This window comes from Diprion similis, chromosome 11, assembly GCF_021155765.1.
Source record: "Diprion similis isolate iyDipSimi1 chromosome 11, iyDipSimi1.1, whole genome shotgun sequence".
NCBI lineage: Eukaryota > Metazoa > Arthropoda > Insecta > Hymenoptera > Diprionidae > Diprion > Diprion similis.
In genome coordinates, this window is record NC_060115.1 from 2,232,747 (window position 1) to 2,260,360 (window position 27,614).

At 43.2% G+C, this 27,614-nt stretch overlaps 2 protein-coding genes across 5 annotated transcripts; one reads left to right on the top strand and one right to left on the bottom strand.

Moving 5' to 3' along the window:
* LOC124412481 (septin-2) lies at positions 1–2,934 on the top strand. 2 transcript variants are annotated; one of them, XM_046892376.1, is made up of 8 exons: positions 1–139; positions 444–561; positions 869–1,205; positions 1,313–1,424; positions 1,514–1,706; positions 1,845–1,972; positions 2,065–2,238; positions 2,305–2,934. In XM_046892376.1, exons 1-8 carry the CDS (start codon positions 110–112, stop codon positions 2,518–2,520), a joined length of 1,308 nt encoding a protein of 435 aa, XP_046748332.1. In that variant the 5' UTR covers positions 1–109; the 3' UTR covers positions 2,521–2,934. The 2 variants fall into 2 exon arrangements, with proteins under 2 accessions (XP_046748332.1, XP_046748333.1); XM_046892377.1 differs by having other exon boundaries at positions 2–139; positions 2,347–2,934.
* A 730-nt stretch (positions 2,935–3,664) lies between these two features.
* LOC124412480 (growth arrest-specific protein 2-like) lies at positions 3,665–26,451 on the bottom strand. 3 transcript variants are annotated; one of them, XM_046892374.1, is made up of 9 exons: positions 26,101–26,445; positions 16,169–16,512; positions 9,890–10,014; positions 8,987–9,128; positions 8,569–8,815; positions 6,982–7,240; positions 6,763–6,888; positions 6,579–6,665; positions 3,665–4,314 (listed from the first exon to the last, which is right to left on the bottom strand). In XM_046892374.1, the coding sequence occupies exons 2-9, from the start codon at positions 16,386–16,388 to the stop codon at positions 4,234–4,236; spliced, it is 1,287 nt and encodes a 428-aa protein (XP_046748330.1). In that variant the 5' UTR covers positions 16,389–16,512; positions 26,101–26,445; the 3' UTR covers positions 3,665–4,233. The 3 variants fall into 3 exon arrangements, with proteins under 3 accessions (XP_046748330.1, XP_046748328.1, XP_046748329.1); XM_046892372.1 differs by having other exon boundaries at positions 4,254–4,314; positions 6,411–6,665; XM_046892373.1 differs by lacking the exon at positions 9,890–10,014 and having other exon boundaries at positions 4,254–4,314; positions 6,411–6,665; positions 8,895–9,128; positions 26,101–26,451.
* Between the last annotated feature and the right edge of the window lie 1,163 nt (positions 26,452–27,614).

Consider the following 27,614-nt stretch of genomic DNA (forward strand, 5'->3'; position numbering starts at 1 on the left):
GCGATCGTCGATTGTTTCAAATTCTCGAAGCGGCCTCTGCCGACGAAAATTTGAAATTGGAACCGCCGTTCGCAGCTGTTGCGGCAAAGTTCAGACCGTACAAGCAAATATGGCCGCCGTCGAAGTGGAGCGTGCGAAGGTAAGCAAAAGTTTTCCGTATAAACAGCGAAGCCTGTGTTCCGGGCGGCGTAAAGCTGCGTCAAAAGGTCGTTCCGCTCGGCGAGTTTACAATGGCATCGTAAAATCTGCCAAATGTCACCCCGCCTGGGATTTAAACGTCCCTTAACGCAAAGGGCGTTGGTTCTTTGCTCGACGCCAGCGGACTCGCGCACGCAGAGCTGTGACTTGTCACTCAACGGTTAACCCGACACTCCGTTTTTGGACGACTAACCGTTGCATTGGCCCTAAAAGGCGCTCGATAAATTATCCATTGCATGTTTCAGCTCGAGGCGAACCTTCGTAACCTTAAATTATCCGGTCACGTCGGATTCGACAGCCTTCCCGATCAGCTTGTCAACAAATCCGTCCAGAATGGATTTGTGTTCAACATCCTGTGCATTGGTATGTATTTTTGTTTACTTTTCACTCGCTGTGTTCAACTCTGTTCAACATTTTTTTCAATATTTTCACTCTGTACATCGTCTAATCTATCTTCAATCATTGCTTAGTTGAGAAACTTGATTGTCGTTTACTTGTCGAAAGTGAAATATAAAATTCGTAATACTTAAGGCAATGCTGTGTGAATAATTCCTTCGATGATTCATTCCTACCGTTACATGAATCAGTTGAAAAAAAAGGCTTTCAATGGTCAATTTTTTAATTCACTGTTTCTGCTTTCTTTTATTTCATTTTATTACTACTCTACCAGGGGAAACGGGTCTGGGAAAATCAACGCTGATGGATTCTCTTTTCAACACGAGTTTCGAATCAACTCCAAGTCCGCATAGCTTGCCGTCTGTGAAGCTGAAGGCTCATACCTACGAGCTGCAAGAGAGTAACGTTCGTCTGAAACTGACGATCGTTGACACCGTTGGCTATGGGGATCAGATAAACAAAGAGGACAGTTTCAAAGCTGTCGTCGACTACATAGATGCCCAGTTTGAAGCTTACCTTCAGGAGGAATTGAAGATCAAACGATCTCTATCCACTTATCATGACAGCCGTACCCACGTTTGTCTCTACTTCATCTGCCCCACAGGTCATGGGTGAGATTTTTTTATTTTTTGTTTCTTGTTATTGTAGAACTTGTCATTTTACTAAAATCACATTATATATATATATTTATTGTTTTTTTGTTTGTCTTCTATTTCAGTTTAAAATCGATCGATCTTGTGTGCATGAAGAAACTCGATACCAAAGTAAATATCATTCCAATTATCGCAAAGGCTGATACAATTTCGAAGACTGAATTACAGAGATTTAAGGTACAGTTCGATTTGTTGCATACGATTACTGACGAATATAATTCCATAGCTAGCTGCAGGCTCTTCATGCATTCACTCTCTTCTTTCAGAGTAAAATTATATCCGAACTGCAAAACAATGGGGTTCATATTTACCAGTTTCCGACCGATGATGAAAGCGTATCTGATGTCAATACGTCTATGAACGCACATGTTCCATTCGCAGTAGTCGGCAGTACTGATTTTGTACGAGTTGGAAATAAAATGATGAGATCTCGCCAGTATCCATGGGGCACAGTGCAGGGTAATAGTTTTCAGATTTTACACTCAATGTGATAAGCTCAGTAATCTCGTAAGTTCTGAGCATAGTATTTTCTGTATATTTTTTTTTTCTCCTCTATTTAGTACCACCCTACTGTAACTAAATCTTTTTTCTCTCTAGTCGAAAATGAATCTCATTGCGACTTCGTGAAATTGCGTGAAATGCTGATTAGGACGAACATGGAAGACATGAGGGAGAAAACTCACTGCCGCCACTACGAATTGTACCGTAAAAAAAGACTGGAACAAGTGAGAAAAAACCCCGACTCGATCGTTTGATTATATACTAGTATACTGTTAGTATCTGCCATTTGCAACCTGCCAATTTGTGTTTCCGTTAGATGGGATTCAGCGATGTGGACAGCGAGAACAAACCGGTCAGTTTTCAGCAAACCTTTGAGGCGAAGCGATCTGTACATCTCCAAGAACTTCAACAGAAGGAGGACGAGATGCGTCAGATGTTCGTCGTACGCGTTAAGGAAAAGGAATCTGAGTTGAAAGACGCGGAAAAAGAGGTACACTGGCTTACCAAATGAATAGATATCATTGATTTATTTTTTCTGTTTGTTTTTTTTTTTCAATATCTTGACAATGTTTCGCCGTTACTTAATCATTACTTGCAGCTGCACGTCAAGTTTGACAAGCTTAAGAAGGACCACACAGAGGAGAAGAAAAAGCTGGAAGAAAGTCGGAAGAAACTCGAAGATGACATCCTCGAATTTAACAGAAGAAAATCACAAATCGCCCAGCAAGCTCAACACCATACTTTGACTCTTGGTAAGAGCAAGAAGAAGTAAAATAGAATGGAATCAATTGAGATAAGAACAAAAAGTAAGGAAGTAACTTTGATGCCAATATATGTATTTATTTCTAGTATTTTCTATTTTCATCATTCTGTATACTTAACCTTTTGCGAGGCAAGTGTTTAAGACACGATCCTCCTGTATTATCCAAAGTTTACAATGAATAGATCTATCCATATATACATTTATTTTATCTTTTTAATAATAAATACTTCATTATATTATTGTATATCACATATTGTATTGTATTCTTGCGGCCGAGAGCTTCTGTTTACTTGTAATGATGAATTTTTCTCGTTCCGTTTTTTCGTAATTAATCGCGGAAATTAATGATCAATTATCGATTTAAGTACCGATAAATTTCTATCAGAGTTTAACCATAAATTAAGAATTAATTCGTCGTTTTTTTTTTAAATAAACGGAATCGCTTCGAAGCCACATCACTTTCGTATCTTCGGACAAATTCTAGAATCTTTTTAAGTGCTCTCTTTATATATATATATAAATATATATTAATATTTTAAACTACAATCAAAATATATTCTAGATACTTCGATAAAAAAAAAAATCTTCAAAAATCTTCCTCGAACTCTTCCGTTTCGATATCCCTATATTTTGCATCGCTTCCTCGTTACTTATTCCTTAATTCTGCAAAATGCGTAAATGTGTGGGAAAAAAATTGCTCGAATTCCGATATAAATCATCACAACTAGTCAGTTTTATTATTATCAAATCAATCAATTAAATATATTTTATTACTCAACAGAAGAAAAAAAATTAACAGTTATATGAACATACATAATATATGTGGCGTCTTTTTTTTTAATAATATACAAACAAGTATTATACAACATAAGTATAATGTAAAATGGTTAAATAATTAACTTATTATAGCTTTTTATCGAGCTATTCACAATTGTAATTGTAATAATAATCTTGCGGCGATTAACGAACTAAACAAAATGCAACTTAAAAATTGCAAAAACAAAAATTAACATTCTATCAACGCTTTTTAGCGCGCAACTCTACTCTTACTAAAAAAAAAAAATACAGAATCAACAGTTTCATTCATTCTACGAAATACTGGCAATCGTGTGACAGTTTTCTTTTTCTATTTAAGTGGCTATAAACACTTGCATAGCTATAACATTATAATTGATAATCAGATTTCTCATTACCGCAAGAAAAAAAAAATTCCAACTACGTCATTGATATAAGCTTGAATTATACACATCTACAAACGAGCGAGTTTTTATTCATTTTTCATAACTCTTAGCGCGGAAGAACTTAGGAACGAGTAAACATTGTACAAAGCGTTACGAGTACAATTGTGTAAACTTCATAAATTAATGCGTATATATAATTAATAATCTTAGAATTCATATTATGGCAATAAGATCTATTATAGTTCTAGGTAAATTGCACGTACGTTCGCAATGCGAAAACCATACGTTTTTCATCATACCTCCGATGAGTCGGTTGACTTTTAGCCAAAGTGCAAACGTAGTTTTTCACTATCGTTAATTGATAATTGATAATTAATAATCAATAATTAATAATACAGGTGAAGATCCGGAGAGCAGCAACTAGCTAATAATTATAAATATATAGTTACTGATAATCTCTATAATCGCATCAGATTTTGCGATGCAGTTAATTATTATTAACTACAGATCATTACCGCACTGCAATTCGTCGACTCGAGCTTCAACGTGCCGACATAACTTGTCTCGCAGGATTTCTTTGCTTTGATATCCCTTTGCTGCACAGTGCAGTGCTCTTGTTTTTCTGCAAATTTAACAGAGTAACCATATCTGCGAAAATTGTTTAGCATTTCTGTGCATATATTTCTTTACACCACGTGCATGTAACGAAGAACTCGTCATTCTATTTCAACTATTTTTCTTCTAATTGTCTTTCGTATAAAAATACAAAACGTATCATAGACGAGGTTCCCCCCTGAGCATTATCTAGTCTATTGCAACTAGCTAATTACGCAATTTTCATTCATATTAATTGAAAACTTGACTATATTTTAAATGTGTGAAAAATATGAAAATTTTTTCACTTTCTACACGAAAAACAAAAAATATTTCGAAAAATTAAGTATGATTCTGATTCAATTCAACGTTGGTACGCATGAGACAGATTCTACTTAAATTTTTCTGAAAATGCCCTACGTCATATATCGAAAAATCTTCCAATCCTCCTAAATGCGGAATGTAGAAGAAAGTGAAAGAATTTTACGTACCAATTTGAAACGTAAACGCGATATTCTATTTATCTATCGTGCATATGTGGTATATATGTAAGTAAATATATACGTATATTTGAGTACATAAATAAATACCTCTTAACATTTTTGGAAGATATATATATAATGATATAAATGTCGAAGTGGAGCGAGCAATCTATTTTCATTTTCTAAATCGGATCGTAATACGTGACCGATTGAAATTTTTTTTTTAAATTCTCAATTCCCTTTTCGAATTCAATTTATGAACTTTTCTTGTAATCCAATCACAACAACAAATCTTTCTTTCCCCCCGACACGACTTCGACAAATATGTATTTGCGTGATTTCGTGCATAAGTGCTATAGACGTAATAAATTCGCCCTTACCCTGCAGTAAATGTTAATAAATTTAAGCATATTTTATATGTATATGATACATATTATATAAGTTTTAAACAAATATCAATATCATTGCGGTAATCGCTGCGCAGTGCAAGTGAGACATAAGTTGCAGATAATGTAGATAAAAGTGCATTAATTTAAATTAAATTTAATCACTTGTCAAAATTACGTTAACTTTATAGAATAAAAAAAAAAAAAGCGAGATGAAGAACGATGACCAAGTCTCACTCACTCAGCTACCGAATCACAAATTCCGTGCAAAGTTTTGTAGAGTATAATTATAACTTTCTGTGAGACTCTACGTGGTTCTTCCTTTCTCTCTTATCTTCTTCTGCTTGAAAAAATTTTCCACGTACACCGAATTCAAAGTAATTAACCGAAAAGAGAAATTTTGTAAATCAAAGAGTTGCGTAAGTGCGACAGTATTCTTTCTGTAAGAAACCGTTTCTTCTGTTCCGAATTGAGAAACGGTTATACAGGCAGGATGACCCATCTGTCAGCATTTACATATTTCCTAACTCTCGTCTCGCGGAAGTTCTGTCATTTATAAACGGAACTTGACGAGTCAGAGCCAGAAGAATTTTCCGATAATTGTCCGCCCAAAAAAAATCCAAAAAACATTTTTCTTTCTCTTCAAATCCTGTGAAAGGTCCGAGATTTCGAGAAAAAAATTACCAGAGAGATCATTTTCAAACGTCTCAAATTCTCCTTAGTCGCGAACGATCGCTTGGTCATATTTCTTTAATTCCGCCTTTTTTTCTTATTCAAAATTTCCAACCACCAAAACACCATGCCCAAATCTGTCACAGATTCACCGCAGCTCAATTATCCCCAAATGATTAAGCGACTATATTATACTCGTACCTTAAACACTAAAGCTTGCATGATAGAGGAGAAGCCGCCCTCCCCCTCCCCCTCCTCCTTCATGTTATCCAACGAATGACCGTGTGATGTGAATGCGCTTAATTCTACGTAGACATTATAGATAAGAGATAAATTTTCGAGGAACCGGAAACGAATGGATCGATTCCTGCACGGCACAAAAAAAGTGGATCAATTCTGCTTTTCGGATTTTTCGAAAATCGGAATTGATCGCAGCGTAATATGATCGAGGGTGCGAATTCCACCCAGGCAGCAGCAGGTTATTAGAATGAAATGCGTTAACGTGTGTACGAGAATAGAGATGTGAGGTGTTAAAATATATGATTTGTATATATGTGTATTATATAGATAGACCGTATAGGTGTAGTTAATCTAGAAATCTAGGCACTGGTGCAGCTTGCTGGCTTAGGCTAACGACCGGCTAGTGATTCTGGTGGAGGGCTGCGGTACTTTGCCCTTATGTGCAGGTATGGAGCGGATGTGATACCGTTGCTGTGCGGCGGCGGCGTGCTTTCGCGGCTAAGTACCCTCACCTGGCAAGGGTCGTGCCTCGTAAGAAAATGTTCCAGGGTGTCCCAGCCGCCCCCGACTCGCACCATCATGTGCCTCCCCTTCAGGAGCTGTGGGTCGTCGTCGTTGAAAAATAATTAGTCGCCTGCTTTTTATCTCTCTTTATTTACTTTTCTTTCTTGTTTAAGACATTCAATCTCATCTCACCCTGATGAAGACGTTTCGACCGGCGATGTGATACCGTCCTTCCCCGACCTTCCGAACCTTCAGTTTGGAACATTTGCTGGACGGACATTGGCAGAGTCTTTGGACGGCTTCGGCTGCCCGCCGCACCTTAAAAGAATTCGAGAAAAAAAAGTCCCAAAATTATTTCACCCTAAACTACTTAGTTATAAAAAAAAAAAACTGCACTTAAACCGTGATTACCTTGCGATCTAGCTCCGTGATCGGACCCGAATGTTCAGGCGGTTCGGCGGGGGTTGGGGACGGTGAAATGGAGGGGGATGGGACCTCGTCAGGGTCCTCGGCGCTGCCCCGAGACCAGTCGTCCTCGGTAGTATCGCTCGGAACGCCGTCACTTCCGGTGGGTCCGTTGTCGCTGACGGATCTCCGCATGTCCGACGGGGGTGGGACGGGATTGGGGTCGAGCCATCTCGCGGCCGCTGCTGTGACCTCGGACGCCGAGCTGCAGTATATCGGGATGAAGTTAGCAGAAGTCACTCGTGAATAGGATTTTTGAGTCTTTCTTTCTTTCGTTTTTTCGTTTGTTTTTTTTTTTTTTTTTTTTTTTTTTTTTGCTACGATTTTCTGCATTCTTGCCCCTTCGCCTCGATTTTCCTGCTGCAAACGTTTTTTTTTTTCCCCCGACGGAAAGCAGGAGCTGTATCGAGGGATGAAAAGCACGTCTACACCCTGCGGCGTGACTGCGGGAGCTGCCCCTTTAATATCGTTAATGAAACGCGCCAAACCCTCCATTACGGATGGGCGATTTAAGGGGGATGCAGGAAGGGTGTAACGCGTAGTCCTGTATCTATAGGCATGTGTACTCTGTAAAGGCAAAAAGAAGCTGCGGTGTGGCTTGCTAATCTCTCAACCATGCAACAGCAGGGAAATTTTTTTGCAAACTGCTTTCATGCGTCTCGATCCCCTTTCATCGAGGGGGTTCGAAACACCGAAATGGTCGATTTCAATAATATTTTACAATCTATCAAAAGAATGAGAAATTCTCTCGGAAAGAAGAAACTTCTAGATACTCGCGATAAATTATCACATTCACTTTTTACCCTGCGGAGATTTTTGCCCTGCCACCCTTCGACACAATGCACCCCTAATCTTTGCCCTCTATACATTATATACTTACCCATCTAAATGACTAGACTATCATAACCAGCAGCTACTCATGATTTATTTCTCATTTGCACACGCCATACGGGGTGGCATCCAGCCCTTAGCAACCGCCGTGGCAACGAACCTTGTGCAAATTTGATCGCTTCTTCAACCCCCGTGGAGAGTTTTCAAGCCGACCGAAGGTACGAGTCGGAGAAATTGACTCTCTTCTTTCTCTCTCTTCGCTTTTCTATACGCAAACTTCAAAAACCTTTGATATTTATGGGCTTTTTTGTAGAACTAACTCAAGCTTACTGTCCATCGGTGATGGAAAATATCCTCATGACGTCAGAGTCTAGTTTTCAGCGCCATTTTATCACCACATAACCTAAGATCTTAACTACAATGGAGACAAATCGTAATTCTTGGGCTTTCGAATTACTCATGAGATGCATAAAACAATCAAACCCAATCAATAATACACCTGTTCTACTATCCAAACGCGGAAAAACACGGTCAACGGTCATCTGTCAGCCTCATTGTATTGGTTCGAGTTTTCCCACCAGATGTCGCATCGCAAAATCGACAATCCCAACACGAACAAACGGACAAATAGACGCTACTTCTACAGTATTCTAAACAAGTCGAGATCTTTCACGTAATTTCTTATATCTTTCGCGAGCTTGCCTGCTGTGTTTGATGGTTTCGACCGGCGGTCTGGGCGAGGGGGCGGGGGATGGCGACTGGTACTGCCAAGAGACGAGACTGCTATGGGATATCCCGCTGTCAGAGAGGCAGTGAAGGTCCCGTTCTTGTTCAGCGGCAATTTCCCGCTCGAGCTGAACGATGCCGGGAGGTTCCAGGGCGTACCTGGAGGCCAACCTCGCGACCTCCAGGAGGCAGAGAACGACGTTACGTGGCTGTCCGTGGAGAACTGGAATTTCAACACATACACGATTTATTTTCTTTATTGATTTTTGGCTCTCTTGTTTTTTCTGTTTTTTTTTTTTTACAGGGGTGCGGAGCGAGTGCAGCCCGATGCGCAACGGATGAGGGTGTGAGGAGGGTGAAGCGTGACGTGACGGAATTATTCCACGTTATATACCGAGGTCGTCGCTCTCGAAGAGGAGGTTCTCGTGCACCCCGAGACGCCGGCAGAATTGGATGAAGTTCTCCATGTTGTCTCGCGAAAAGAAACTCCGCCTCGCAGCGTTCTCCCAGCAACGGCCTCTTATCACTGGAACTGGCTGTCGGGGATAAGGAAGGAATCCGATTTTAAAGAAGTTATGTATACATGTTATGCAAGGATTCTGTTTAATGATGGTGTTTTTATAAAGCACACTTCAGTCGACTTTGAAATAAACAACAAACAACTTCGAGGGTCTGCTCGAATTTTGGCGAGGGGGAGGGTTGAAGTGCCGAATTTGAAAAGTTTCGATTGTCCCAAATTACGAATTATTTGCTGACGAAACTTGAAGTAAAGAGATCAAACTTTTTCGAAACAACAAGCTCGAAGTTCCGAATAATCCGATTTCAAAAATCCGAGTCACGATAGAGTAAATTTCCGAAAAGTAAAGATTCGAGAGAGAGCAAAATTCCGGTAAATAAACTTTCGATGGAGTAAAATTCGAAAATTACAGAACTGAAAATCTTCGATCATTCGGAATTTCGATGTTTTGTCAAAGCTTGATTTCTTCACCTTAAGTTTCGCCACAAAAGAATTGTAAATCTCGCGCTTTCGAAACTTTTCAAATTCAACCCCGCCCGTAATTTTTTCCGCTACACTAATTGCTACACTTAAGCTGTAAAACTCTATAATGGAAAAAGTCGGATCGATTAACGTGAAGAGCGAAAGGCTGCTGAATTGCGCCAAGTTTTCGGCTCATTTAACGACATTCGGCCGAGCTTTTCAACGTACCTACAATGCTTCGAGCTTGGATTTAAAGTTAGGTAGTCGCGTTTTACTCGTAATCGTAGGGTAAGAAGGTAGCAATAGTATTTGACTCACCCCCTTGACTCTACCGGAATCAACTGCGGATCTCGCTTTTTCCTGAATCACTCTTGCCAAACGACACACCATCACGCCGTTGTCAAGTGCATCGAAAAAATTCTCACCCGTTATGTGGTCGACATCTGAAAATTAATGGAAATCGCATTTTTTTTTGGAGCATATTAGCAACTTGTTGTTAGCTTTCCCGAAATTTCGGGTTCAAAAACTGGCTTGATTTTAGCTGCTGGAGTCTCTAAACGTTCAGAAAAGAAGCCCCAACTATAGAGAGAAAATGAAAAATCGCTCGAATGGAATGACTTGCAAAAGAAAAAGAATTTTTTTTTTTTTTTTTTGAGAGAGCAGATGAAATTGTATTCTGATTCCTGAAAATGAAATATTGAAATCGAAGTCTGCGAGAATTGAACATAGCTTTCGTTAATCGTTAAAAATAAAATCTTCCGAAAGATAATCAAAGGTAAATAAAATAAATATTTTTAACGAATAGTCGCGTAGCTGCCGTTGCACTCGGGCAAACGTATATGGCATCAGGTACCTGCAAACTGCACCTATTAATTAAAGAGGATGACGGTATATCCACGCCGCTCACTTAATGCAAATGAATTATAATAACAATTTGTTGGTGAATTGATGGCAAAACAAACGCCAACGCCGCGTATAATCCATAAGTGTTTTCTCTCGCATGCGTGCAGCGATGCGGTCCGTTTATACCTGGCGTACCTACGCACACCTACCTGTGTGTGAAAATAAATTTTCGAATTAATTTCAGTATAACGTAATTTGTTGCGCATACAAGGATTCGGTCGTTTCGCTGCGCGTGCAGTCCAGAATCCGCGATTCCATGGAGAACACGAAAACCAATGAATACCTCCAAATCTCCGAAGACATCGAATAATTTTGACGACGTCGGTTTTAGTGCGTTAGTCGTTGCGTAATTTTCACGTGTGACAGCATATGTGGACCATAATTCTGTCAACGTTACGGGCGATTAAGCTCATACATGCTACGTACCCGGACGTAATTACGTCTTGGGTCCAGACCATTGACTGGAATAAATATAAATTACGAAACGTTCCCTAACTCTGTTGCCTATAATTATTTAACAAGTACTGTATATACGCACGATTGAGACCATTCGACGAACGGTTTCAATGACTCGCCCCGATTCCAACCGATATCGTGAAAATAATCGGTGCATATGCAGAGTGCCTGGACTTCAGGACTCGAGAGAATTAATTGTTGTCTCAGGCGGAAAGGAGCCGCTGGCTGAATCGTGACCGAGTCGCGGATCGTGACTAGTTCCTTTAACGGCGGGGAAGCCCCGACCCGCCCATTCCTATTATACGTGTAATCTATTGCGTCTACGGTGCACCCATGCCGCAGGATCCAGCACGGCACGCAGACAAGTTAGCCGTGCAGAGCCGTGATTTAGGTACGCAAGAGAGCACGACACGCTTTTGTGCGGATCGTCGCGACGGAGGAACGGAATTAACGACGGGGTGACGGTTCGGATCTCGGTCACCCGGAACAACGAACTCTAGAAAAGTCATCTGCGCGTTACACGTCACGATATTTATGCATGTCCGTGGCGCAAGTTGAGCGAAACGGACGACTTGTGGGATCTTGGTGACATTTGTCAGGGATTGGAGATTGTTCCCAGGTGCGCGTGCGTGAGGCTTCCGTTGTTTGTTTGAAAACGGCTTTTCTACCATCGAGTGGATCGCGGTTTCGGGATCTGAAGAAGCAAGGTGCTCCAAACAACCAAGAACCAAGGTATTCCAACGAACCAAGAACCAAGAACCAAGGTGTTTCAACAAACCGAAAACCAAGGTGTTCCAACCAACCAAGAACCAAGAACCAAGGTGTTTCAACAAACCGAAAACCAAGAACCAAGGTGTTCAAACCAACCATGATTCAAGAACCAAGAACCAAGAACCAAGATGCGGTTTTAGTGAGAGATGATCATGGAGGAAAAAAGCCTAACCAGCGAAGATGAGCACTTTCGAAATTGCGGAAACCGGTGAAATCTTCCTTGGTAACTTTGCACAAGAGTGTCCAACAACAGCCAAACTTTGGAAGGCGAATCTCGTCTCGGACGGCGGAGCGTCACGGTCTATTATACAGTAACCGCAGGTTCCACTGCAGCGCAATTTCTGAAATGCTGGCCATCAAACTGCGATCACACATATAATAGGCATCGAGGTGGACTTACCAAAACTCGACACGAGCCGTGAGTCGCTGCAGGACGTGAAACTCCTGCCGGGGGAGGAGCGCCACTTCCGGTGAGTCAACCCCAGTGCAGCCCCTGCAGGATCGATATGGCTTTTCATTTTATAACCGGCTTGCACGTGTCTCACACGCTGCCGAGTCATACATTTTGTTAGAGGGGAGAGCAGGAAGAGTAAGGAAAGCGAAACGGCGTCGATATAGATCTCTGTGATTTACATCGAGCAAGAAATAATCCGTAAAATTTGTCATCGAAGTAATGTTTATACGCTGCAGGGACTCTCGAAGCCGAACAAAGGGTCATTGCCGACTGCATGTATGGGTGGACGACCTGCCTACATAATTCTTGTTTCCGTCGCGAGATATGGAGACCGGATATCTCTCAGTTGGTATAATATAATTTAATAATTAAGCGCTTAGCCCTCAACGTCGACGTCCGGCATTCACCGAGACGCGACGAAGCCTTTACACGGGAGCTTGCTTATCACTCCGCGTTCCGATCATCCTCGAGGAATAAATCTTGTGACTTTTAGCAGTTATTCGAGAGTTTTATCAACCTCGAGTTAAACGGACCGAATCCTATCCGCAAACGATCAACGCGGCAGAGAATGCCAGACAATTTTCCACTTGGTGGAGAAATAGTTACAGTTATCTGTAAAGGAAAAAAAAAAAAAAAAAAAATTCACCCCTTCTGTAATAACTAGAAACGAAGAAACCACTCAAGCGTTAAACTAATATTTGCCATTTGCTGAAAGCGAACCTGATGCAATTCCAATTATTATCAGCGTCCCGCAGTTATACAGAACCGGAGGATTCTCGGAAAGATTTGGACATCGGCAAAAGGTTGACGGAACAATTACCTACGGAACCCGCGTGTATGATGTTTTATGTGCAGGTATACGCATGTGTGTATTCATGTGTGTACATTCGTATGCCGCGGTGCGTGTACATTGAATCCATATTTGGAAACTGGGGTGAGGACGAAAGGCGGTCATGTGTGTACTTGCACGTTATTGTATGTATATTGTATACACGTAAGCATCGCCAGCTATATACACACGTACGGACGTATTTACATACATGGCGTACACGTATTTAACCGGCAGCCAGCTTCTGACCCCGAGAAAACCAGACCAGATACAAACACGAGCCTTTTCGCGGGTCCAGAAGCCGGTCGGCCTCGATCTGATAAATATCGTGTGTAACGTATCAAGGCGAGGATCGGGATTACGCGATCCGATCCTCAAGCGCCATCCACCGATCCTCGATATTTGCAATTCCGAAGATCGAAACGCGCCGGGTCTCCGAGGCGGGATGGTCGTCGATTGAACACAGGAACCAAACTTCTTCTGGATTCAGAAGTTGGTGAAAAAATTCGTCATCACGGTAGAAATGATTTTTAATGTACAGAAATTTATTCGTCCTATATATTCCTCTTCGTATTTCATGTGTATAGAAAAGAAATGATTTAATAGAACCAAGAGTGGAATGAAATTATTTAAACCATAGATTTATTTCATTTCAATACTTTTCCCCAACGAAATTTTACCCCGCGAATTATCACTTGGATAGTTTTCTTTCCTACTCAGATGTTGAATGTAAATGATTCCTATCTTCCCGATGGTCAAAGTGGGGTAGCAAATGAGAGTATAAAGCAGCTGACGTAAGATGGCATGAATTTGAATGGATGTAATACGAGGTTGAAAGCATCGCCGAAGGAGTCTTTCCCACAGGATTTTCTGTATCATTATACATACACCGATGAAACGTGCGAGAGAAACTCCGGTGCGTGATAATATAAAAGTTTCTCGCGATATGAAAGGCTGTTCACACACCCATATCCAAGCCCATATGCATGGACTCACGTTGTAAACAGCGATCGAGCCACCCCTTACATTGTCTACGGTCACGCGTGCATATTTCTACGTTGAGTCTTATACGGTTGCGTAAAAGACTCAGGCAGGACTCCGGCATTATGCGCGAACACCGGTTGTGACATAACACAATATCCTATATGCCTACATATAGTCCACACTAGAATCTAGAAGCTACATAATGACCACGTGATGCGATGTGGAATAAAAAGCAGTGAAAATAGACCAAACATCTATCGCACTACTCACTCACACATACTTATCATACACATGCTATTATACTACATATTCAGACACGAAGTGTCTAGCCGCGATTATCGCACACCCTTCACTGTACCAACAGACGTGACCGTATCTCTGAGAAACCGATACTCGTGATACCGAAAGTCGTTTAGAGTACAGTTCCTCTGACGCTTCTACAAATGAAAAGGAAAAGTTCAGGGTAAAGTTTTTCTGGTGTTTGTTTTTTTTTTTTTTTTTTTTTTTTTTTTTGATCAGGCGACCAGGAAGTTCTCTTCTTTTCTTATCGAACCCTGACAAGTATGTAAGTATCTACCCTGGGTATCGTATGAGGTAACAGAATACACCTAGATCGCGTATAGATCGCGGAAATCGGTCAGGGGTCGAGGACCCCGTGTCTAGTTACAAATCCTATAATTTGATGAACGAGGTCGTTTCACCCTCCGGAACTAGACGCTGACCTCGTCAACGCTGCGGGGCTTTGCATGTACCTAAAGCTATCGATGCTCGCGTCCAACGAGGGTGGGAAGTTTGGGGATGAAAACTCCGCGTGCAGGATCGTGCCGATGGCTCGATGGAGCGAAAGCTTGAAGAGGAAAATTTTTCATTGTTCACTTATGGATGGTCGAGGAATGACACGGTTTTCACGTCGTTACAAGTAGTTGCATGGATCTTCTTGGATTGATCCAATGATTTTCACATGGTTATATCGGTTACAGCTTTAGTTACGACAAGAAGTATCGACGACGAGTGAAACCGATTACTTTATACACTTTATTGTTAATGATATATTTACTGTGTCGGGCGGTTAACGAGGCGTGAAATTCTCGTCGTCGTCGTCGTCGTCGTCATTCGTTTACTTTTACACTTTTTTACTCCGACTTTTCTCTGTCTCTCATTCTCCACACTGCCTAGCTGTGACATCATCGTGCAGTTCGGAGACGGTCCGACGTACAATGTGTTTTAAGCACGTACTCGCTCCTCCTCGATCCTCGCAATCAACGCATTACGCATGATTTACCAACTCTTATAACGTGCTGGCTTGGCAAGCCCACGTTCATCAATGCGGCCGAGAAACCCGACACGTGATAGACTGAATCCAAACAATTCGCAAATCGTAGATCAGAGCTTGTCGCGCTGAAGGGACATAAATTCATCCATCATCGCTTAACCGATCAAATAAATCGGCGATAAATCGATGCTTAACGTTTGCCTAATCCAAAATATGCCGGCTTCGTGATATCCAAAACGTTTTCCAAAGGCTACTGGAAGCCTGAGGACAATGTCGAGGATGTTATTCCCTCTAAGTAGGTCTGAAAGATCTATTATCGATCGGCCAATGACGTGTGTCGGATATCAAACAATAATAGGTATCTCAGACTCTCTTGTCACGTTGAATAACACACACTCTGATCAAGTCATCAATGAAACGTTCGTTACGATTCAGTCTTTGTATACCTACTTGAATATATTTCTCAGTCTCGTTTATCGCGTCAAGATTCTTCAGACAATCAAACCTGCAAAAAGTCTTCTTCACAGTCTACAGCAAAGTTCAGCTGCCTAGCTTTTTTCCTCAGTTTCAAGCCTTTCATCATCTGCCACTCAATGAAAGTATGAATTTTCTCATAAACACCTCGAACACGTACTCTATAATCAAGAACTTGACTCGTAATTTAAGAAACTTGGATACTAAGCGTCTACTTTATCGAAACTTCTGATAACCACTATGCCTTAAGAACTTTGGAAGTCGTGATTCAGCGTAGAGCCTGCACGATACGAACAGCTGCCAAAAGCTCCTCTGGAAGAAAGTTTACCGTCGATACTTCCCAACCTAGTGGATCCACTGTCTAATTTCCTGACGTTTCGAACCGCCATTTCTTTCCTTCAACGTCTCCTCTATCCTGAAATCTCCAATTTCTGTGACAAAAAATCTACTCACTGATCGTCTTGTTTATCCAATCGGCGAGATCCTCCTGCAGCGGGATCAGCTGCCGACCCTGAACGTAGTGAAGGCGCTCGTGATAAATGTCGGCAAATTCCTCCTCTTCGGCCGACGGTCTCGGCACGTCGGCCCGGTTGAAGATGGTGGTCGAGGTCGGACCCCAGCTGCTGCGGTACCTCGTGTGTTGAGAGGAGGGGAAACGGTTTGCACACGACATTTTTCTCCCTCCGATGTCGTCCCCGATCTGTGCAGGTGCTTAGGTCAAGCGACGCACGCCGTCGCGACGGATTTCGACCCCGTGGAGTCGCGGTGCTCCCAGCTGGACGTCCTCGGGTGCGAATCTACAAGGAGAGAAGAAAATGGTAAGAAATTTCACTCGAGGTTTACGGCTTGTTCGATTGATTCCGGAGGCCCATCACGACTCGCGTTTGTACGGTACCTTCTGGCATTTTTTGCATATTTATTTATCACCTTGGCGTAGCCAAGAAGCGATCACGCAGCGGTAAATGTCTCTTTGGATTCTACTCACGCGTGTGGGTGAATTTGACCCCAACACATCGCAAACTTTGGAATTAGCTGCACGGTTTTAAAATTTAATCGTTTAGATTTTTCGATAAGGAATAGCAGGTCTCGAATGTTACAGGCTTCGGAAGTAATCGATTTCAATTTACTATTCCTGGACGATTGTCGATAAGCTGGGTATAAATCGAAAGCATGGGTTCAGTTAAAATCGCAAAACCATCTGTTCTTTCAAGGATCTTGCGGGCAGAAGTCAATTGCGGACTTTGAAGCAGCAGAACTTTCTACGACTAACCATAATATCGAACGACCTGATGAAGCATCGGAGGGTGATCACCAAGGTGATCCGTAAGGGTTCCAAGGATCGGGAGACAGTCGCGTGTCTGAAAATGCGTGACAAAACCAGTGGGAATCAGCCTCGAGTATTGCTACTAGCAACAAGCCGATGATTGAACACGATAATCGAGGCTTTACTCTCTCCTTGTTGTCCAACCATTAATCAAGATTTGCGTTAAGCCGGGCAAATTGCGCTCGCGGTTGCAGAATACTCGCAATACAGATGCAGATCCGCAGTATAATATATACTGTAGATCAATCTCTGAAGGCATGCATTCGCTAGACGACCGACGACGTCAGGCTCCAGAATCGATCATGGAAGAAAGACGTTTGGAGATGAAGCGAGACCCACGCTTGACCTTCGACACCGATCCTCCTTTTCTCGGCTCGCCTTGTTCCTACGTAAAAACGTAAGACGCTGTTACAGTTGCACCTACAAATGGCATTAGGTGCGACGCATGTAGGTATTGAGGTAACGCAATACCCGGCGCGTAAACAAGGGAAAACACGCATAACGACGGGATTGCATAGCCATCCGAGAACAACCCACGTGGTCAGCTGCGGCCAGAGCGAAGATAATATGGGCACCACGTTTTTTAAACTGCTGATGAATGATTATGGCTACCGAAAAAATTACGTATGCGGGCCTTGGGATATAGCTTAGCTCATCCCGTGTGGATGAAAATATTCTTACAATGACTCTCTCAGGTTTTGATTTGATTTACCGACACTCGCGTAGGACAGACGAGGAATTGCAATATCGCGGTCGAGGATCCAGCCATTCTGCTGAATCGAATCGATATGTTCACCGATTTTCTATGATTCTAGAATGAAACCAGCAGCCATGCTTCATTCATTCCACCACACGGTGTCTTCGCGAATACAAATAAGGAACAAAAAAAATACTATCTCGTGATGTAACTTCTTTCAACAAGGTTCGCGACGGCAATTCACCACCGATGAAGACCCGGAAGAGGAAAGAGTGGAACAGTTTCCGGCGAGCCCCAAAGCTGAGTCTGTAAGAATTGAAAAATCAAGCCCCCTCGGCACGGCTTAATTAATTAACCCTGCACCGCGTGACCTGGGGCCCTTGAAGTGGACTGACTGGAGAATCTAAGGCTGTACTTGTAAGTGTTAGTGTAAACACTCGCCGATGTCTGTTCAGGAAACGCATGCAGGCACCAGGCACATATCGCTGCGTACGTCTGGTTGTTATCCTTGAGACGAGATTCGGAGGGCCATATCTGGAGAGTAAACTTACTTCCAAATCAGGAGTTATTACGGTGTCCTTTTCTCATCTCGACTCTTCGTCATGCGAGAAGAGCCCGCAGCCAACGGCCTTAGACGTCAATCTTACGATCGACGCAAACGCGATCCGAGCTGCGTTTTCCGCAATTCACTCTGTCCTCTGATTTCCGTCGTAAGATTTTTACTTTTCTTTTTCGTGGATCGTGGTTTCTATGCTGGACTTGGATTTTCAAAAAAAAAAAAAACCCTTCAACGTCTTTGATTTAAGATTCTGATTCTCACGATCCTATCTCAATCTCGTGGTATTCGAACTATAACAGAGGAGGTGATAGATGAGCGAGCACGGATTTATTGTGAGGAGGAATTATTGCAGGATTGCCGTATGAAACGATCGCTGTAATCGTTCGGAAGACACCTGTGTTATATTGAATTTTCCCGGGTGAGCGATTCCGTGATTGCGAAGGAATTATATTGGCGTGAAGAATCGGAGCGGAACGCGTGCGGCGTGAAATGTTGTTGTTTACATTGAGATGATTTATTTATTAATGAATTCAGCTGCCGCCGATTGGCCATGCGTGAGTAAATTATGCCTGCAGCATGCGAACAAGGCGAAGACCCACTTAAGGATCAGGGATCATTCAACTCGATCGATCGGAGAAACAGGTAAACCGATAAATACAGAATGAATAGGCAAGAAATCAAAGAATTCGCGTTGCCGCTTTGAGCGATGGGCAAACGTGCGACGTTCATCCGACGAAGCGTGCCGTTATGTCAGCCACTGACGATCTTCGTCGCCCACGTGGTGACATTTTCTCCTCTTCAATACACCGAATTCGGAAACCGGTGTAAAAGTGTTAGAGATTATCGTACACACATTATGTCATTTCTATTAGAATGTGATCTGTGTATTGTGTCGATTATCATACCTACGATGATATTCCGCAGCTCTCGCCCACGCGAAACCACCGCCGATGGGAATTAACATAAACTGGAAGAGATCCGAATTGGAATCGCGGGATGCGTATGCGGTGGGAATAACAATAAAGCGCAATTCGCGCGATCAGGTCACTCTAGTAATGTATTCCGATACGTTGGCGGTGCTACGCCATTAGCGTCACCCACCGCGATGCGACTTAATTCCAGCTCTGACGGAGACCGAAATTAAACAACAAGTGTTCGTCTTAATTACCTCGCTTATAAAAATTGAAAGATGATGTTACTGAAGATGAAGAAGTCACTGCACAGATCACAGAGTGTGAATTTAATGGCAAATGTAGTTCGCGCTTAGGTAAATTCGCGTTAGCATTTATATAGATCCTGAAATCGAGTCGAGCAGCTTGATCCGCGAGGAGAATTCGCAATGAGTTGTATAAAGTCCGGTCGTTCGTAGCTAGACTGCAATCATTGGCTAGCTGTAAATGCTGCGATAAATGAGATCGATTGGTGCCACGCAGCAGCTGGCAATGCGTGGAAGAAACGGCAGCTAACTCAGGTACGATAGACATAATAATTGTACAACGAGTATATATACGAGAAAATGCGAACGGATGAGGGAATCGATCGCGATAACGTGTGCCATTTACGTTCTCGATCGGCGATAGATCAACGACGCGGATTTATTGAATCTAAATTACGACGGAGGAAGTGAGACAAAAACAAAAACAAAAACACACACAAACACAGTAATTGATACTCGCGCTGATTGATGTCGGCAGGCATAGCGAAATTAATCTTTGGCTTATCGTAGATTCGCTAACGCGTTGGCGAAATAAACGAGCCATCGATCTGACGCTTGTTTTTCAGGAAAATCCGCGACGCCGGATGATTTTGAAGATGAGAGGAGCCGACGCTGCTCGGCTTCTGTGCGATTCTGCGTGGGCGTCGCTGCGTCGTAACGACGCGACGCCTCGCGTCGGCTTCCTTTCAGCCTTAGCATCGTGTGGGCTAACTCTCAATGAAAACGAGTATTTTCCTCTTCTCCACGGGCACGCGCGGCGTACCTTCAATACCTTCCATCAGCGTAGGTATGCAAGTTATACGAACGAGAACGTCGCGGGTGGGCGGCGACGCTGCGAACTCGAGGAATCCACGAGGCTAGGCGTCGCGACGCGTGACGTCGTGAAATCGCTGCACCTGCAGCAACGCTCTGAAACGGCACGGGGTATATCGCAAGGTACTCGGAATCGTAAATATCGCATATATACGCCGTTAGCGATTTCTCAAAGTGTTTTACAGTGTTCACATATAGGAAAAGGTGGGGCAAAGTAGACCCCTTAAGAAAATATTGCCTAAAATCAGAATAAAATCTTCAGAGTAATTATGATTTCCGAATAATTCATGTTCAATAAAAAGTTGAGGTGGTTCATTTCACCCACTTTGCCCCCCCCCCCCCCCCCCCTACGAGCAAATATCGTCTCCAGATTCCAAGTGGCGAAGCTATTTAAGCAATTTCGACGAAAATCACGTGTCAATAAACGACTAATTCTGGTCTGGTGCACAAAATGCGAAAATTTGGTAGAGCAATGCGGTGATTAAGTTAACCAAGCTCACCTCTGTTTGCTTGTCGGCGTTTTTTCTCAGCTTTCAATTAAGACGCGCAGAATCGAAAACGGGATTAATTACCACTCCGGCAGCAAGTTGGCGAAATAATTCGCGACACATGCGACGTGGCGTGGGTGAAAACTTGGCCACCGCCATTTGAGCGCGAAAACAAAGTGAGCTCAATCCCGAGACGGAGTCACCTTTTATCATAATAAACGAATGCGATGTAGGTGATTAAGCAGACGGAAAGTGTGAAACAGGATGCGTGAATTAGTAACAGTTTTCAGTTTTCGAGTAGTCATGTTTTAGGTGCAAAAGCGAACCTTTGAAGAGATTTCGCCGGTTTAGAGAGCAGCACGTCGATGATCGTTGCGCAACGTCTTTATAATACCGCAACGCTAGACCCGTTTAGATACGGATAATGCCTATGGTGTTTACTAGTATATGCCTGTCGCGATTTGCTAGGAAGGAAGTAACGAACGATTGTCTATTATATCGGCGATCTCGAAGCGGATGAAAAAAAAACGTCACATTTGTTTCTGAATAAATACATGAGAAGCCAATGTACGGTGCATATCCACTTTCCTTTGCAAAGATAAACGGGGAATAGAAAATGTTAATTAGTAACACGTACGTCAGGATTTTTACTAACCTGTCACTTTTCCGACATTTTATATATGTAAATGGCTTGCAGCGATAGATATGCTTGAGAATTATCGATCACTGAAGATGCTCAGGTACCAAAGAATATTGACAGTGCACATCCGCGTTACGTGAAAAGATCATTTCAAAATGGTTAACCATTTTGATCGAAAATGAAGAAACCATCCTGTGAAAATTAATAAATTCACGGCGTAAGAATTTCTTTAACATTTCGTCGCTGCGTTTGCAAAGAAGAAAGATGTTCGTTAACCCTCGAGAGACTGTGATCCGAGTCGAGTTTATCCAATTGGCAAATGGCAATTGAAACAACGAGCCAGAGCGAAACAATAAAACGCACATTAGCTTGTGGTTTATCTACACGATGCGATGATATGGATATGTGTGTGTAAGAAAAAGAACAAGTGGCGTGAGTTTGCTCCGCGTCGACATTAGCTACTGTACACACATGTTATACCAGGCAAACAATTACTTTCCGAGATTAAAAATTTTCTCGGATTTTTTCTCCAAAGTAAATTTATTCTATACAGCGATTGCGTAACGCGTTATACCCACGTAAGTTACTCACTCTCGAAATTGACCTCCTCCATCGATAAATTGACCTTTGATCGCGATTTGTTCTCAATTTACTTTTTGTTGATATACTTATTTTTTTCTTTCTTTCCGTTAGTGCGTTACAACACCGTGATAGGTGACGCAGGGAAAACAACTTTTAACCCCGTCAATTCATCGCCATTCTCAGAAATTTTCAGGAAATCCGGCCAAACTTCGATTGGTTTCTAAAAATCGTTGAAAGAAAAAATCTGGGGTGAAATCGAGACCGGAAAACCTTCCGCAGGCGTTTATTAGCTGCATGAACATCCTACACTCGTCAAGACAAAAGCAGCCGCAAAGCTGTCGGGTTCTCATACGTTATAATACGATAGCATATTTACATACATATGTATATGCCTGCATCGCCGCCAACTGGAAACTGAGAAGTGGGAAGATGAATTAGTGTCACTAATCCATTTGTTTACGCCGCGTTGAGAGGCTAGTTAATCCCCGAGCAAGGCGTATACATCAGGGACTGACAGCGTGTCAGACAAGGTTCTCACATTGTTTACATTTTTCTTTTCTCTTTCATTTTTTTTTTTTTTTTTTTTTACCACCCCCGCCCCCATTCTGATCTACTATTCGTCCGCAACCCCCGGGCGGGGCGGTCCACGGCCAGTACAAGAAGGGTTTTTCAAAAGCGGAGCAAGTTGACGTGTCGTCTGGTCGTGAGAGAATTAGAGAGCGACTGCTGCAGGGAACGTCTGCATCTCGAGGAGCTTAGACCCTGGTTTATAAATACAACAACGCCTTTGAGCTCGGTGTTTGGACTCGGAGTTCCTACGGTGGATACTTGGGCTATTTAGTCAGGTGCCCCCCCCCCCCCCCCCCCCCTCCACCTCGTAAAAGACGCTCCTTTTATTTTATGGCCTCTTGTGCCACCTACACTTTATCCAGAGGCCTGATGCTGGTACTCGAGAAAAAGGAACGGCACATGACCATCGGTGGCGGGTGCACAGTAACCTAGGACAGGAACACGAAACCAGATCTCATCCAGGGCTGCGCTTCGTGTAACCCGAAGATACCCAACACGTGTCGACGAGATGCCACGTGCTTCGCTGCATGCTCGCAATCAGATACGTACCAGGCGTCGTTCATCCTGCAGGATGTCGAGGAGACCGGTATCAATACGCGCTGTTATTGTCCTGGAGTGGGAAAAGGGAAAAGACTGAACTGTCACTGGACACTGAACGACTCGAGTGATCGTCGATGTGCTGTTGAGGTTCGGACTGATGGACTGAATTTTCAACGTCTCAAGAACCGGCTGTCAGTGGCTATAGGGACGGAATGGTGTGCCGAGAGAATAATGGGGTGCCATCGAAATAAAGGAATGTAGGTCTTCTAACATCAAGCGAGTAACAGGTGAGCCAATTAAGTCGCAGAAACAGAGCGTAAGACGCCAGCGGAGAGCCTGGCATCTCAATTACCATTTCAAATGTATGTATAATCTTCACGTGTGCAATATATAGCTACTCTTGACCAGAACACACGTTGCGATCCGTCATAAACGATTCGTAGCACGTTTCTCGCGTGTTGTACCGTCACGTTTGTCTCTTTCTCTCTATCTCTCTTTCTCTTTTGAGTGAGGAAACAAAATTTTAGGATCAAATTGTGTGAAAACTGAGGTAAAGTAGAAAAGTCGTTGATATCGAAGGGTGAACGTCAGAGTCGTATACGAGGAGAGAAGGTGCGTCTTGACGCCGAGAATGGAAATGGAAAGAAATTAAACACGAACGGCGTACGGGCTCCACCGTTAACTGTACGTATAATAATTGTAGAGTATTAACAAGACATTTTTGGAGCGTGACTGAGAGCGGGCAGAGACTGTTGCAAACCCGACTCCTCGAGGTAGACGCAAGACACGGCTACCAGTCAACGAAGCCATCGCATCGCCACGGCGAACCATATCTGACAATGTTTAATACCAATCTGTCGCGACATGGAACTAGAATAAGGATCTAAAAGCCAAAATACTCCAAGGATTCCGATCTTGTTTCAAATTGAAAGAGAAAAGTAATGGTCTACTGATTCGGAAGATTGATGTACGGTTTTATCCTTTCTCTCCTTACCTAATGCAAAAACTTAATTGCGTCCCATTATTATTCATTACAAAACACAGGGAAGTCCTTAAACAGCATCCAAGTCTGTATCACATTATCGATCTTGTATCAAGATGGTGGATAGTTGAGTCACCTTAGGTGACTGACAACCGAATCACCGCGCGATGTTTAACGTTGAATACCCAATTATATTATCAGTTGTCGAAAGCTCGTGTTGATAGATGTGTCTGTCGATAAGTGACGAGCACACTGTTCTATAGCACGCACTATACTTCGAATGTGCTTTGGTACGTTGTGCATAATAGCTTATCTTGTAAATCAATTATATGTATACTTGTACATGCAGTGGAAGCTGACGACATGTCGTTGCCTGGTACATGCGCGTAATAATCTGTAAGAAAAGCAGCTGAAAAAAATTGACGAAATGATTTCAAAAACCAGGGTCGATGATATCCAGAGTCATACCGACATCAGCTTCATCAGCGTCCCGATGAACGATGGGAACTACTTTTACGACGTGAATTTACATAGCTCACACAGCATTCGCGTACACAAGCATGCTGCAATACGAACCCCAGAGAGAGAGAGATAGAGAGAGAAAGAGAGGAGCATGCATGAGGCCGTCGTCCGACGCCTTAGAAATTCTTTAATGACTTTATGTCACGGGCTGCACACCAAGAAAGCCCGTTTAAGCTTTGTCGTCGTTATAGCCTGACGGATTAGCCTGCCCGGAGACGAGGAATTAAAAGCTGATGTAAAACCGACGGTTTTTATCCCCGATTCTCTGACGATAACAATTTCTAAAAATTCTCTCACGCGGGTTAACAATCAAATAAAGAAGGAGGAAATATGAACGACGATCACTTGACCGCGGCATGCTATTAATTTGAAAACAGATGGTACCCGCGTATGGTACCAGAGGCGGTGCATGTGATGGAGAGAGTGTTACGAGAACGAGAGTGTAAGCGAGGGCTGAAGGGGGCGCGAAACATCTGTCCCTGGGGGATAGTTTTGTTTAGAAACATGGGTGTACGTAATTGAATCGATCCTGAAGCTCGGTTCCGGTTCCGAGGCGTGGTGCAGCACGGAGTTAAGGTGGGAAAGCGATAAAAGTTGTTTCAAAATTACCAGCAACAATAAATTGAGATAAGAAAATTAGCGCGGACGTATTAGCAGTTCGTCTGATGAAAATGAGGCTGCAGGTAAGAGATAGCGATCGATCATTATTATCGGCAGCGGTCCAGCCTCCGATGACCAAGACTGGACTGTTAAGAAATGATACCGTTATTCGAATTGTGAGCGTTATCGATTTGAAAGATCATTATCAAAGATAATTCAGGATTGCAGGTGGGATCTTCAGCGCGAATGTTTACACAGGTACATCGAATCCCCCCTCCCCTCCCCCCATGTAGATGCGTCAGCCTACGATTAGCCTGCACAATTATCACCTAAGTTATATTCACGGAATTACGTGTTCTGAACATTTTCACCGAAAGTTTTACCGAATCAACGACGACATCACGGTATATATATATATAAGTAAATGGCAGTACGGCAATACCATTAAAACGCGCTTAAGTGAAATCGAAACCGCAACCAATTATGAGGCGATTTTAACGTCAATATAATCCTGGCCTAGGTTATATACAAAAAATGGTGCTCACCCATCCGCATATTGATCACTAATATAATTATGATCGAACAGAACAATCAGAATTACCGATTACCCCAATTTGTTCGCTGGACAGAAGGTCGAATCAGTAATTAGTTCCAATATCGTAGGTCCACGATATTCAAGACAATTGATAAAACTTTTATGTCGCATATTAATTTAACAGATCAACAGCACTTCAAATACCTTTTACGTTTCGACTTATTCTCGTTAAGGAAAGATACAGAAAAAAATAATAATAATAATGATAAACGTGACCTCCTCAGGGATAAACCAATCGAGTCAAATTTTCCACCTACCGGTCATCAAAGTCGTTACTTAGTCTCCGTTTCTCCTGGCGTATGTCAAACCAAAGACTCTGACAAAACCGTGTCGCGAATTGGATCCACACGCGATTCGTAACTCCTGGGGCACGCGTGCGGGGCGCGAGGCACGCTTCTTTAAAGCACTCGGTGCATCCGCCGAGCAGGAGACCGTCGCGAAGACACGACGGAGAAGACTGAGAAAAACCGACGAGAGGACGAGAAGCGAGCCAGAGCCGGAGGGCGACCGAGTTGAGACTGAGAGACCCTGCGACTCCACGGATCTCGTCAGCCGGCCTCTGACTGTTCAGACACCACGTGCTGCACGCGGTATCGCCGCTTTGCGCTCTGCCCCCGACTCCGGCCTTTCTCTTTCTCTCTCTCCCTCCCCCTCTCTCTCTTTCTCTCTCGTTCCGTCTCCCCGTCCCTTTATCCCCTTTGTCACCCGCCGCCCTTCACCCAGCAGGGCTCGTTGATCGCCCTTATCCCTGCACGCGCCCCCAACCAGGGACGAGAGTCGCCAGGCAATGTCCCCGCCGTTCGTACCCCTGATCAATACTCGACAACCACCCCCGTACTTCCTGCGGAAACCACCACCCCAGACTCCTGCTCGTACAATATCTCTGTGCGTGGACCACCGGAGACTCTCCGAGACTGCGCGACTTCGCCATCAGGATCAGGAACGGTGCTAAGGGCGGTGCAGCCCTTTGCTCCTGCTTTTCTCGAAAATTCCACCCTCGATATTTCGCGCGTCGGGGTCCACCCTCTCCAAATTTATTCAAATTCCACGAGAGGAGAGGATGTTTCTATGCGGCTTAAAGGGGGGAGGGGAGGGGGCTGATTTTCTTGAAGCCTGCGTGCAGGGTTTAGCGCCTTTCTTCGGAAATCTTTACTTTCCGCTTGCTGCACACTCCGGTTTCCAATCGAACGTTTCTGCGGTTGGCACGGGATGGAGGACATATTATGCACCGTTGAATCACGTCACATGTTGCGTGCACTATCATTGGTTTAGAATATCACGCAGTTCGTCACTGTATGCTCGCTATGAGTTTTAGTTTGAGACACGTAGGTATGCACCGTGTAAGAAATCCGTGAAATTCAATTCAGACCTGTCACGCGGCTGTGAGTCTTGAATCCTTGCAGACTCGACTTGCTGCTCATTCATACTACACCCGTTACGTGATACACAATTTTGTCCTCGTAATAGCGACACGTTTTTATAGCGATTGAAAGTTACGTAACTGCGACACGGTTCGTTCAATCCGGTCCATCGATCGATTCATCCAATTATCGTTTCGACTCCGTCTCGTGTACGAGATTTACGCTCTTCCAGCTCTCTGCTGCGGTCGAGAAATCACGGAGAAGCGCAAACAGTTTGTCTTTTCTCGGAGCTGGAGATCGGTAAACCTGAATTACTGCATTGTGTTTTTAAGCTGGGCTGCGTAATTGATTTAGCACTTTAATCAGTCCTCCGTCTGCGGTGCAGACACAAAAACGTAGAATTTTGTACC

What these genes read in the sequence shown, in the direction of transcription:
- LOC124412481 (XM_046892376.1), top strand. Translation starts at nt 110, where the DNA reads ATGGCCGCCGTCGAAGTGGAGCGTGCGAAG. An exon ending in GTAAAAAAAGACTGGAACAA is followed by an intron (nt 1,973 to 2,064) that starts GTGAGAAAAAAC and finishes TGTTTCCGTTAG; the next exon opens with ATGGGATTCAGCGATGTGGA. An exon ending in TGAAAGACGCGGAAAAAGAG is followed by an intron (nt 2,239 to 2,304) that starts GTACACTGGCTT and finishes TTTTTTTTTCAA; the next exon opens with TATCTTGACAATGTTTCGCC.
- LOC124412480 (XM_046892372.1), bottom strand. Translation starts at nt 16,388, where the DNA reads ATGTCGTGTGCAAACCGTTTCCCCTCCTCTCAACACACGAGGTACCGC. An exon ending in TTGGATAAACAAGACGATCA is followed by an intron (nt 10,015 to 16,168) that starts GTGAGTAGATTT and finishes ATTAATTTTCAG; the next exon opens with ATGTCGACCACATAACGGGT. An exon ending in GAAACCATCAAACACAGCAG is followed by an intron (nt 7,241 to 8,568) that starts GCAAGCTCGCGA and finishes GATATACTGCAG; the next exon opens with CTCGGCGTCCGAGGTCACAG.